Here is a 12,589-nt window from a genome sequence, read left to right as displayed (position 1 = left end):
AGTTTTCCACATGACAGTTTCATGATGTGTGCTTTTTGTGTTTGTATGTGCAATGGGAAAATGAATGTTGACGAGTGTATTGGACTTGAACTTGAGACACTATACTAAAAAGAGTTCCGAGATCTCATACCTTCATGAAATATGGGCTTGATATGTAAATGTAAATTTCATGGAGGTAATAAATCAACCAGGCCTAAACGATTTTCCGAGAAAAATGCAGATTACAGATTCTCACATTCTTTATTGACATGGACTTTCGTGTGAGCTACAAAACAATCTCCAAGCAGATCCTAGGGTGGCAAAAGACAGTATTAAATTGGCCAGAGTGTCTGTATCCAAATCCGTCTCTGGTCAATGGATACTGTCTGGACAATTTGATACTGTCTGTTGCCACCTTAGGATCTGCTTGGAGATTTCAAAATGATTACATTAGAGGTCATTGACATTTCGCCAGGTACGAGCAGGTACCATGACTCATGCAACACGTCTCTAAAAGCGCCCCCTAGCGGGAACATGTTTCCTTCCTGGTCAGGCTCCTGACGTCATCACCCAGCTGATGTGAATAGCAGTCCTTGCAAAGTGCCTGAAAAATAATTTATTTTTACAAAACCGTGCTTCAAACTACTCTCAAATACTAGTTATGTTTAGATGAAGATGATCCATAGCTATGATTTTATCCATAGAATTGTGCCGTTTTGTTGGTTTTATGTGGTATAAGAATGATATATTCAGGCACTGATAATATAGACGGAAATGGCGAACGAATTTTCTCCGAAGGACACAGAGACTGGCGGAAATTCGTGCAACACCTACAATGAAATCGTGACATTTATCGTGTAACAGTCTGGTTTTATCCGTTTTCCGACCAAATTTCAGCCCGATCTAGATCGAAAAGGTTTCTGAGGGGTTCATAGAAGTGTTGAGGGCCTGGTTTTGGGGGTATTTTTCAGGGAAAAACGCCATGATCGCCCGCGTTTTGACCGTGTTGGTTGTTTTGGGGTTGGTGATAGCAGCGGACGGTGAGTCACAAATTTTTGTTTTCTTCTCCTAGATTCTTTTCTTCGTTTGATAATCTCATTAATGTCTACATTTCTAACTTGCTACTTTACAATAATAAAATCCATCTTCTATGCTCTCCGATCTTACGTTATTTTGGTCGAATTATGATGAAATTATAAAATGGTTTTTGTTTTTGTTTACTCGTTTTCTGGCACAACATAATTTCGAAGAAATTTTTAGACTTGTGGGACAGAAATATATCTATTGTTTTGACAAGTTTGTTATATTCCGATATTATATTCAGGCAAATGTGGCTTATGGTATTGTATTCAGGTTTCTAAATAGTTGTTATGATTCAGTACAAGAATATTTCCAATGACATAAGGGAAGATGTATATAACATATATAACTAACATACAAAATGTCTATATTTGTATAATATAGAAAATCCAATGTTCACCAAGAACGACGAAAACAGCAAAGGCAATGTTACAATAGATAATGAAATGTGCCAACTTAGAAAGTCTACAAATGGTTATAATTTGTGTTGACGTTGTATCATAATTTCTAAAAGTGAAACTAAAAGAAGCTGTGACATGCTTGAATGATTAGAAAGAATTTATCCGTGTTGACTAAAAAAATTCAATGTCTTCAATCTTCTTATACGTTGTAGATAAGTTGTAGTGTTATGATATACTTGTTTTCCCTTTGCTATGATACTAGTACATTATTTACATGACAAATAACAACAATACCAATTTCCTTGTTTTCTGACTATTAATTGCTAGCCTAAAAAAAGAAGAATGTCTCTCATGGCTGTATTTTGTGTATTTTGCTTGTCTCCACCAGTGGATTCAACCAGAACATAGCAGATAATTTTATCCACAGATACGGGGGTTAGCTGTATATCTGAAGGTGCTGGTAGCAACTCTGAATCTGAGGAGGAGGAATTATCTATCCTGTTTACTCAGAACAGTTATCTGGCCCTCACTATCTCTAGTACATGTAGTTCTATTAGCAAGGTTTTTCTCACGGTTGAAAGACTTAATCTTTTTATACTGCTGACGTCAAACTTAAGCTTGCTGGTGCCAACATTCTAGTTATAATTGGTCTGGAGAAAACTTAAATATTACATGAATGTATCCAAGAACACCACGTCTGCAAACATACTCAACCGTACCTGCATGAAAGTGTATTCGCCAAAAAACAGTTACTGAAGCAACTGGATATGATTTTGAATCCAGTTGCTTGAGTAACTGTTTTTTGGCATATTTTATTACCTGGATGTCTAACCTTCACCGGTGAAACCTGTATTTGTAAGGTGCATTGCACTTTGGCAAAATTTCTCGTTTAAGGTCCAATATTTAAGGATGACAACCCATATGTTTTAAATGTTGTGTCGGAAAAGGTATCGTCTAAAGTGGTGAAAATTCTGATACCCAAACATCCAACCAAAACCGTTAAAACCTGGGTTTTGCACAGGCACAGTACGTTCTGCTGTTATGCTTCATTTATCCCTCTTCAAAACATATCTCTGATGATCTGGTAGCTCTGTTTTTAAGCCCAGTCTCATGGTCCTTTCTTTTCAAAATATTAATTCCCTTCTTTTTCTCTCTTTATTCCAATGCTCATGTCAATAGACGACAACATATTGACTATAGTAATTGGTCTGGAGCAGTCTTCCATACCTTAGATTACATTCATATAGTTATGAACTGACTTTAAGGGACTGTAAAGTTGTATACGTGTAGGTTTGATCTGGAAACAGACCAGGGTTGTAGATAAGGGGACTGAATTTGAAGGTTTCCCCAGAAAAAAAATCAATATATCTGCAGCTGACCTTAGCACAGCTTTCAGGCCGATACTGTATTTTTTATTTTGGAATGCCCCAGTTTTACACCCTGGCACTGTGGCGTAACACCTGGTTGACCTTGTCTGTCTCTTGAAGGTCATGTAGACGACTCTTATCTCTTTGTAACTTCTGATATTCCTTTTGGGAGCCAGACAAGGTTCTTGTGGACAACACAAAGAAAATACAGATAATGCAAATTCTATTGACTCATTTTATCATGATGTTTACTACTATTATTTTTCTTGTACATAATAAAGATGATTTTAATTAAGCTCCCAAGGCCATGGCTTTCAAAATGTATAATTGGACTTTTTGTATATACCAGTATTCATAATGTATGATAATTCTTGTCTGTATGAATCTATGATACCTATAATTCATTGTGAAAGGCATTTTAAAATCTTTTCTATACCCAAAATGAATTTTTAAAACTACATGTACTATGTTAGAATAGACTAAGCGATCATATGTGCATCAAAAATACATTTCAGGAAAACTATAAAAAAAAAACAATTGCTCTTTATATAAATTTTCATTTTGTTTTAAATCACCATTTTGAATAAATCATTCTTGACTTGACTACTTTTAAAACAGGATCGGATGCGTATCGTTTTCCGCGAACGTCTGTTGACCTTTGAAAAATGATATAAATCATACGCTTTTGCCCGACCGTACATGTAACCTGTGTGTTCAAACAAACAGGCAGACGTTATGAATTATTAATAACATAAGAACCAGTTGCATACAAGTAATATAGTTCTCTGAAAGGGATATGGCATTGGTCATATGATTTTTAGAGACCTTAGATTAGTTAGAATGCCAAAAGACCTTGAATTCGAATTTGCTAGATTCTTAGCTTTGAAGAAATGCTGTAATGTTAAGATTTTGCTGACATTTTGATACAAAATTTTCATTTTAATGTGCATCCAAATTTTTTTTGTGTGCACCCGGTAATAAAATTTTTTAGGTTAAGGTTCACCAGTATTCGCAAAAAGGTATTCTAAGCCCTGTACATTTGTTCACTTCAGAACTATTTGCCCTCACTAATTTTTCGGCCTTGTTTTTTTTTGTGGACCGGTAAGAAACAATGTGTACATAACCATAGATACAACCAAATTTTTTGTGTGCACCTGGTAATAATTTTTTAGGTTAAGGTTCACCAGTATTCCCAAAAAGGTATTCTAAGCCCAGTGTTCACTTCAAAACTATTCGTCCTGCCTATTTTTCGACCTTGTTTTCTTTGTGGTGGTAAGAAACAATGTACATAACCATAGATACAATACAAAGTGTACCAAACAGATGCTGTATATAATCATTATGTAGAAGGATATGGCTGACACAATGGTTGCGGGTTGGGTGTGGTCCATTGTTTACACAATGTTGTGTCCACCATACCAGGATCTACATTTTTTTACCTACAGAATTCAGGTCATCTTTGTAAACACCTGTCTACATAAACAGATCTTATATTTACCTGTATTTTCCTTAGAAAAAAATAGACTATTATAGAATAGATAGAGTGTGGCAAGATGGTCTATCTTGTGGTTTTAACACTTAGATATTACTCTTAAAAGGCATCCAATGCGATTTCAGGGCAGCAAAACTGTAAATAATCTGAATAATGAAATCTTTGTGATATTGACGCATACTGCTTCACATTAGCACATTTCAATCAGTATTTCATACTTTGGGTATTTAAAACAGCAGAAACAAGCCCCGAGGTGAGTCCTTTATTTTCTGGGTGGTACCCTAAAAATCAGGAAAAGGCCCTTCCACTAACCATTTTCCGTTGCTACTTTGCTATTTGTTTGTTCCATGAGGGTCAATAATTATACATTGGGATAGTGTGGTTTCAACTCAGTATGTAGATAGGTGACTAGAATATTGACTGAAAAAATTGGGTTTCCAAGCCTTAAAAACTGCAATGGATGGCTTTAAGCTAATACAATGTAGTTGTATCCACCTTCAACTCAGGTTACAGTGAGTAACTAGAACTTTGGTTAGGGACATCCTCTTTTATCAGAAATGAACAAACAAAGAAGAAAGTGGGGTTTCTGATATCAGTACTTACTAACTACATGTAGGTGTGAAAAAATTGCAAGCAAAAATGTGCTACTTTAGTGAGGCATCCACATGTTGAATTCTGGCCACGAGAAGACAAAAAAATCTGTCCAATTTGTCATTTAAGGTCCCAAAAATATGATTAAATGAGAAATAAAAAGAAGGAGGTCAGTCTTTGATAATCATTAAAACACTATGAAATTCAGTTTTCGAATGCCTCATAATGTCTTTCAGTGAACATTGTGTTTCAAACAGGCCGCTCCTTGTATCATATGTTAGACTAATCTGGGAATGTTTGTGTCGTTGCCTTGGTAACTAGAAGTCTGAATTGGCTTGGCCGTTCAGACTTCAAAACATCATTGTGTGGTTCGATGATTAGATTTGTGTCTGGAGCCTGTAGGCTAACCTTTTCTGGTATAAGCATTACCATCAAGAAGGTTATGTTACCTAAAATTTAGTTGGTTGGTTGGTTGACATATACTGCAATTCACTTTATGTTCACAGTAACGAAATTTCACGGTCTGAGAAAAATGGACAATGTTCACAGAACTACCTATATTCATGGTGGTGACAGGTGCAGGAAAAAAAAGTCCTGGAATTATTTGTTAACTGTAATGATAAGTTCACGGTACAGAAGCAACAGTGAAAACAGTGATTTAAAAGTAAATATTGTGAAAAAATCAGAAATTACAGTATGCATGGTGGGCTCCGTTAATATATTACTCTCTGTGTACTAAATAAAGATAAGCATTTCTAAGATATGAAATTCCCCTTACATGTTCCATCTTCCAGGAAATTGAAAAGTTGCAGTGGGTTGTTATTTAATTACTATTATCATATAGCCGGACGGCGTGGACCAATCAGAGGCCCGGATACCCGTGCTGTTATTTCCCGATAACAGCACATGTGGTGTTATGGCGGAATAACAGCACATGTCGTGTTATGGCTGATACCATTATGTTATAGGGTATAGGGGCATGCGACTCTTTCTGTAAACCTTTGTAGCATTTTTCTGTCCAATAAACTTTTTTGTTTAGCTTCATTTAAACTACAATTTGCATTAAATGAAATTATCCATATTTGTTTTAAAGCGTATAATATATTCGAATGTATTTTTATGTATGTATATATATTAAAGCTGTTGTATTTCAAACAGGAATTGTGTTGATTGACAGTTTGGATAGGCTATATGATAATAATTTTAATGCACTGCCTTTTCCTCGTTGTATATGGTGTCATAACTGCATGGGCAGCTGCCATAACCACCTCATAAACCACCTCGTTCGCTTCGCTCACACGGTGGTTTATTCGGTGGTTATGGCAGCTGCTCATGCAGTTATGACACCATATACAACTCGGGGCAGTGCATTAACCCTTTAGTATCCACTGTGTCTAGCGCGCCGTATTGGAAGGTAGAGCCTTTTAAGCCCATCCCTCTCCTTCCTCTGGCTTTTAGTAAGTTTTACCTCCCCAACTGAAGTCATGCAGGTTGAAGCAAGAAAAGGCAGGAATGACAGGGATGGAACCTATGACCTTTCAACCTCATGTACATGGCTTCTACATTTTTGTAGCTAACCATTCGGCCATACAACACCACATAACCCTTTAAGTGTCAAGTACAGATTAGACCAGCCCTGCTACATGTAGTACATGGCTTCAGTGAGCGTGTACAAATTTACATGACATTCTAGAAGCTAGGGTGTTGGCTGTACCAGCATTCTGTGTTCAGGAGTCGTAAAGGGTCACATGGTATTTTAAGTACTGCTGTTATTGACACTTGTAGACTGACTGGGGTTATAAGGAAGTTAACAAACAGTGTGTGTGTGTTGGGTAAACTATCAGGCGACACAGTCTTGACTTCTGTATATATCTTCAACTAAAAGACATTTTTTTGCTTTTATTTCTTGCTTTTGCTTTAATATTGTTTCCTTCATCTTTCCTTTCTAACAAGAAGAAAAGACACACTTCATGTTTAACTTATTACCTCCTTGTATGGAGGTTATGTTTTAGGTGTGTAATTTGCTTGTGTAACCATAGTTATACTTATAGAGTCACAGGCAGTGAGGTGGGAAATGGCATAACCACAGACTGACAGGAAGTCAGAATGGTCTTCCTGAAGGCAAGGAGTCAGTAACAGTTAAGATTCAGTGAAAAAAAAAACAAATATTGAATAAAACAACTTGAAGGTAGACCAGCATTATACTTTTGAGGTGCGAAGCCTTTGATTTCTTGTTCATAAAAGTAATCACATCATTCACAATCACATGATGATGTGATTAAGTAACGTTATTACAAAGTTCATCAGAATGAGAATTCTTAATAGTTTTCCCAAATGGCAGGAAAATTTTGGACAACTTACAACATTACAATTTGCATTATAATGTATGTACATGTACATGTACATGTAGAAAATTTTAATTATGATAAAAATATTCATGTTGTTTCCTGTTCCAGCTGGTCGGAAGCTGAACCAGTACATCCACCATTTTGAGCCGCTGAACTATGACACGGCGGAGCTGCACACGCGGCACCAGCGCGCTAAACGCTCGCCGCACCTCCACGAACAGTTCGTACATCTGGAGTTCCACTCTCACGGCAGGTAAGGCGATAAAACGACAAGCCGCTAGCCGGTCCAAAATCTAAATGATTTTGAGAGCTCATGAAGACCTATGTACATTAACTTGACAAAGCACATTCGCAGAATGTACTGCACCTGAATGAAACCCGTCAAATGCATTGTGCATAGAACTTCGGCAGGACGTCTCATATAAGGTCGTATTTGCGTATATAAAGATCTGTAGTTTTCAAATGTTGTGGCAGAAAAAGTGATCTTCTGCAACCTGCAAAATTCTAATGCAACAGTGACCAAAAATCCAATGAAAACCGTGAAAAATCAGGTTTCGCGCAGGCGCAGTACATCTGCCAACGTGCTATTTGACAACTGGTCATGTATGTTTATGCAATATACAATATATTCTAGAGAATAGTCTAGACATTGAATTTGACCATATGTTCACAATGTACATGATATGATATGTTCATGGTATGCTTTAATAATTGATTTTTAGCTATACATTGTATGTACATGTCATATGGCAACAGGTTGGGTTTGCCACATAATCACAAAATACGATCTTTTAATGGGTTTGTTATTTCATTACATAGATGTTAGGTTAGCTAGGTTGCCTACATAGCAATTTCTTAGATATATATCTTAAACTTAAGTTAAAGGTCACCTGGACAATTTTTTTTTGTTTCTTAAACTGTTAAAGTTTGTAGATCTCAAAATAGTAGTAAGACTACAAGCAGAGTTTTTGGCCAGGAGGCTTTTTTTTAGCCTTTTCCCCAATTCTATATGACCATTTCAGTGGCCACATATTATTTCTTTCATTTCATGTCTAAAACCTCTGCTCAGAGAATAAAAAAAAATTCAGAAGATCGAAAAAAAGAAAAATTCATTTTACTAGCATACAAATTCAAGAATTAAAATGAAATGGTCTGTATTAAAATCAGTTACCGTAAGACATAAAATTACTATTTATGTGCAACTGAACATTGGGCATTTATATGCAGTGTATTTAGTCTCCACCCATATTACAAAGTGAATATCGTTCCCATATTTTCATCACCAAACATAGATACAAGGTCAACATTATAATGGATAACGATATTAGCTGAAGTCGTTTGACGTCATTGAACGACTGTTGCTATGACCAAAGCTAGTGATACCGCGCGCTTTGTAAACAAAGTCAGTTTAATTTTCCTGAGTGCACCCAGGATTTGTTTGGTGGTAATGGGTCTGTTATTACATTATCTGTGTGAGCGCTCCTGTTTTGAGTGTGTGGAACACCTCTGTTGAGGAATGTGATCATTATACAACATGTGTTTGTTGTCATGATATAGGGCTCATGTTACTTATTTCTACATACCTGCACTGATGCAGGCAATATTGAAAAGTACCTGCACCAGACAAAATTTCCCTTAGGCAACACCTATATAATTTGTTGTTTCTTGGATTTTTTCAGAAAAAATATGAAGCAACAGGGTGAAAAAAAACAAAACAGGCCAAGCCCCACTAGGAAGGCTGGAAATGTTATACAATATGAGCCATGAAGTCAACATACCAGGCCAAAATATGTCTTTCTATTAGTTTCATTGAGCATTTTGCACTTGATTCAGAACGTGAAATCTCTTTTTTTTTTGCAAATCAGAAAAAAAATCCGGGAAACAACAAATTAAATTGGTGGCCATACTAAAAACTGTTCAGAAATCATTACCATAATTTTTTTTTAAATACTTCATACTGTGGTGACAGTCAATGAAGCAAATAAAAATCCACATACACCTACTTGTGTATGTACACACATTCAGTACATGGACCAGTGCAGGTTAGGTGCAGGTAGACATCAGAAATACCTGCACAGCTCCAATTTTACCTGCACTAACCTGCATATACCCAGTACATGGACCAGTGTAGGTTAGGTACAGGTAGACATCAGAAATACCTGCACAGCTCCAATTTTACCTGCACTAACCTGCATATACCCAGTACACTGACCAGTGCAGGTAGGTGCAGGTAGACATCAGAAATACCTGCACAGCTCCAATTTTACCTGCACTAACCTGCATATACCCAGTACATGGACCAGTGCAGGTTAGGTGCAGGTAGACATCAGAAATACCTGCACAGCTCCAATTTTACCTGCACTATCCTGCATAATTATGGATCAGAATTTTCAATAAAGGAGCAGGTTCAAATCTTGTTTAATGAATGAATGACCTTTATTGTAAAGACATACCCACTTTGTTAAGTACAAGTTACTAATAAGGAATAGCTTGTAATATACATTGTACATGTACATGTATACATTGTACAGTGTACTATACTATACATGTACATGTACATTGTAGCACTAGCACTACAGTGTATAATGTATCATGATTGCATTTTTTCACAGACATTTCAACCTACGGCTGAAGAGAGATACATCGATCTTCTCACCGAACTTTAAACTGGAGACTGAACATGGAGAGGAAGACTATGACACTTCCCACATCTACAGTGGCGGCCTGTATGGTGAGTTATCATTCGCTATCCTCCTTGATACTCGCTCGCTACTAAGCACATTCATATATAAGTCTCTACTATAAAATTTCAACATTATGTAATCCAACACCAGATACCATGGTGAGAGACAGTCTAGTTGACCAGGTCAGAGGTCAGTGTTTGGAACGGAAGAAGAAGAGGAAACTGAGCAAAAACAATATGTTTTCCTTCGGTAAACATAATGACTGCAATACTTAGTTGAAGGTCAATGACCTCTTTCATGGTACGATACCTCCAGTGCACCTTGGGTCGTTGCAGTACTCCCAGTGAGTGTTATTGTCAGTGGTGTAGCACCAAATGGTGAACCAACGCTTGGCCGGCATTCGGCAGTAGTTCTCCACCAACTCGGGATAGACATTTGGCCAAAAATTGTGAGCATGTGGAGACTGGGTGTCCCATCGCTGACAGGTTTTCCCACTTCTGGTCACGGAAAGGTTCCCGCGGTAGTCTGATCCGTCTGAAGGCATGATCGCCTCACAGCCTATATACAATAATTTTGTACCATCAAGAGATGTTGTTAGGATTGCTGCAAACACAGCAGATATATGAGAAGTTTATTGCAAATTCGTGCCCGGGGGCTAATTGCAAATTACAAACATAAAAGAACAATGAAACAGAGTATAAAATAACTAAAATCTACACAATAAAAGGTAGTTGTCTAAAGCTATAGCTATGTCTAAAACTATGTCTAAGGGGTTTGACTTCTCTTTTTTAGACCATGGAAGACGTATTGTCCCACCTTTTCCAAAATTAGTGGGTTTCGGGAAGTCAAAAGAAGAACAGTTTTTTCTTTGTCTGTAAGTTAAGTAAAATTGGGAATAATTGTAGAAGTTTGAATACTATTAGTTATTTTAACTGACTCATTTCGAACATTGCTATTAAAGGAACAATTTGAGATAAAGTGTATTTCGTCTTCCACAGCCTTTGCATTACAATATTTACAAATTCTTTCACATACAGGTACAATGTAGCCTTCTATACCGGCCTCTCCAGAGGATGGGAGCTAACTCTAATTTTGCCATAATGGATCAATGATGAGGTCTTAGCATTATATATAGTTCATCTCTTTTGGTATAATACATAATTGCCAAAAAGGCTATAAAGTTTATGTTCCATTAGGTCCCGGAAGCTGCAATAGACTCGGTTCATTCTGTGAGCAAGGCTGACAGAGCAAAATTTGAGGAGTCCCAATTTACTTAGAATACAATCACAAAAGTCCCATCTATTGCTGATGTGTTACATGGAAGGGCAGTTATGCTGGCTATACAGATACAGAATTAGACCTTATTATAACCACATTCTGGCATATCACAAAAGTCCCATCTATTGCTGTTGTGTTATATAATTACACAGAAGGGCAGTTACATTTTTATACCAGGCTATACAGATATAGAATCAGACCTTACCACATCCTGGCACATCACAGAAGTCCCATCTCGGTGTGTTTTCCATGACGTAGCACCAAACCCCCGGCTCCTGATCAGGATTACGGCAGTAGTTCTGCTCCAGCCCTGCTGACGGGTAGTTCTCCGGAGTCCTGGAGTGTTCGTGGGGTGTCTGACTCTCCCAGCGCTGGCACGGCACGCCTTTTTTGGTCACGTTGACTGTTCCTCTGTAGGATGCCCCATTCCCTACCTGGCAAGTTGCTATTGGATGAAATTCAGAAAAAAGAACATCACTCAGAGCTCGAAATACTGGGTGCATGTGCACCTTAGTGCACCCGAATTTGGAGATGTGCACCCAATTTTTTTCAGTGGGTGCACCAGTGCACCCAAATAATTTTGTAGGCATTTTTGTACAGGATAATTATATATTTCCACTCTCGCCAAGGTGATCGATTAAGGATTGGGTGGAAAAGACCTCGGCGAGCTAGTGTCGAGTGTCTGCTCCCTGTCATACATGCGACTCTCACCGTGAGTGTGGGGTGGGCGGGGGGGGGGGATTTATTTTCGTCCCGCTCATTTCCGTCCAGCCTTCTCCTTTCTTGCGTCCTCTACCCTAAAGACAGTCTGGGTACTGAGCATTATGGTCGACTTGGGGTTATTCCCTACCCCAGCCTTTAATACTGGCCTTGACTAAACATACGCGACCTATACCCGAGGACCTATCTCTAGCTGTTGCTCTTTTTCCTCTTCCTCGTCCACCCCTCTATTACTTATTACCTCGACCTGGCGGCTCATACTCGTACCTCCCGACGTAACGTTTCACCCGCCAGTGCTTGCGGCATCGATGGCCATTTGCCAGGCGTGGGCTTCCCATGACGCTGCCGGTCAAGAACTTGAATTTCCCCGCCTACCCTTAAAGAAACCATCAGTGTGTCTACATCATCTACCCTGACGCCCGGTACTCGCCGCGCCGAGTTCACGTCGCTCTAATTACCAGGCTACTCACGAGACGGGTTGTACGCTAACCCCGCTACCTTCTCTCTGTCACCCAGCTTCACAAAACTGATGAAGTATGAGGGGGTGGTCACATGGCCTGACATCTCGCTCAACAAGAGTCTCGCGAGATGTCAGTCCATTGTGACGTAAGTGGGAATAATTATATATTTCCACTCTCGCCAAGGTGAT

General features: G+C 38.2%; 1 protein-coding gene across 2 annotated transcripts in view; it reads left to right on the top strand.

Moving 5' to 3' along the window:
- Positions 1 to 767: 767 nt before the first annotated feature.
- LOC109468796 (disintegrin and metalloproteinase domain-containing protein 10-like) overlaps positions 768 to 12,589 on the top strand; it is a 33,291-nt gene continuing 21,469 nt past the window's right edge. For both annotated transcript variants that reach the window (XM_019767136.1, XM_019767135.1), the window contains exons 1-3: positions 768 to 1,019; positions 7,367 to 7,511; positions 9,871 to 9,989. In XM_019767136.1, the coding sequence (XP_019622695.1) occupies positions 962 to 1,019; positions 7,367 to 7,511; positions 9,871 to 9,989 (322 nt within the window). In that variant the 5' untranslated portion in view covers positions 768 to 961. The remainder of the gene's footprint in view (positions 1,020 to 7,366; positions 7,512 to 9,870; positions 9,990 to 12,589) is intronic.

The sequence above is a fragment of the Branchiostoma belcheri genome, unplaced genomic scaffold (genome assembly GCF_001625305.1).
Source record: "Branchiostoma belcheri isolate BF01 breed outbred unplaced genomic scaffold, Haploidv18h27 scaffold2, whole genome shotgun sequence".
Taxonomy (NCBI): Eukaryota; Metazoa; Chordata; class Leptocardii; order Amphioxiformes; family Branchiostomatidae; genus Branchiostoma; species Branchiostoma belcheri.
The sequence above is the reverse complement of the archived record's forward strand: the minus strand, read 5'-3'. Positions and strand labels throughout refer to the sequence as shown.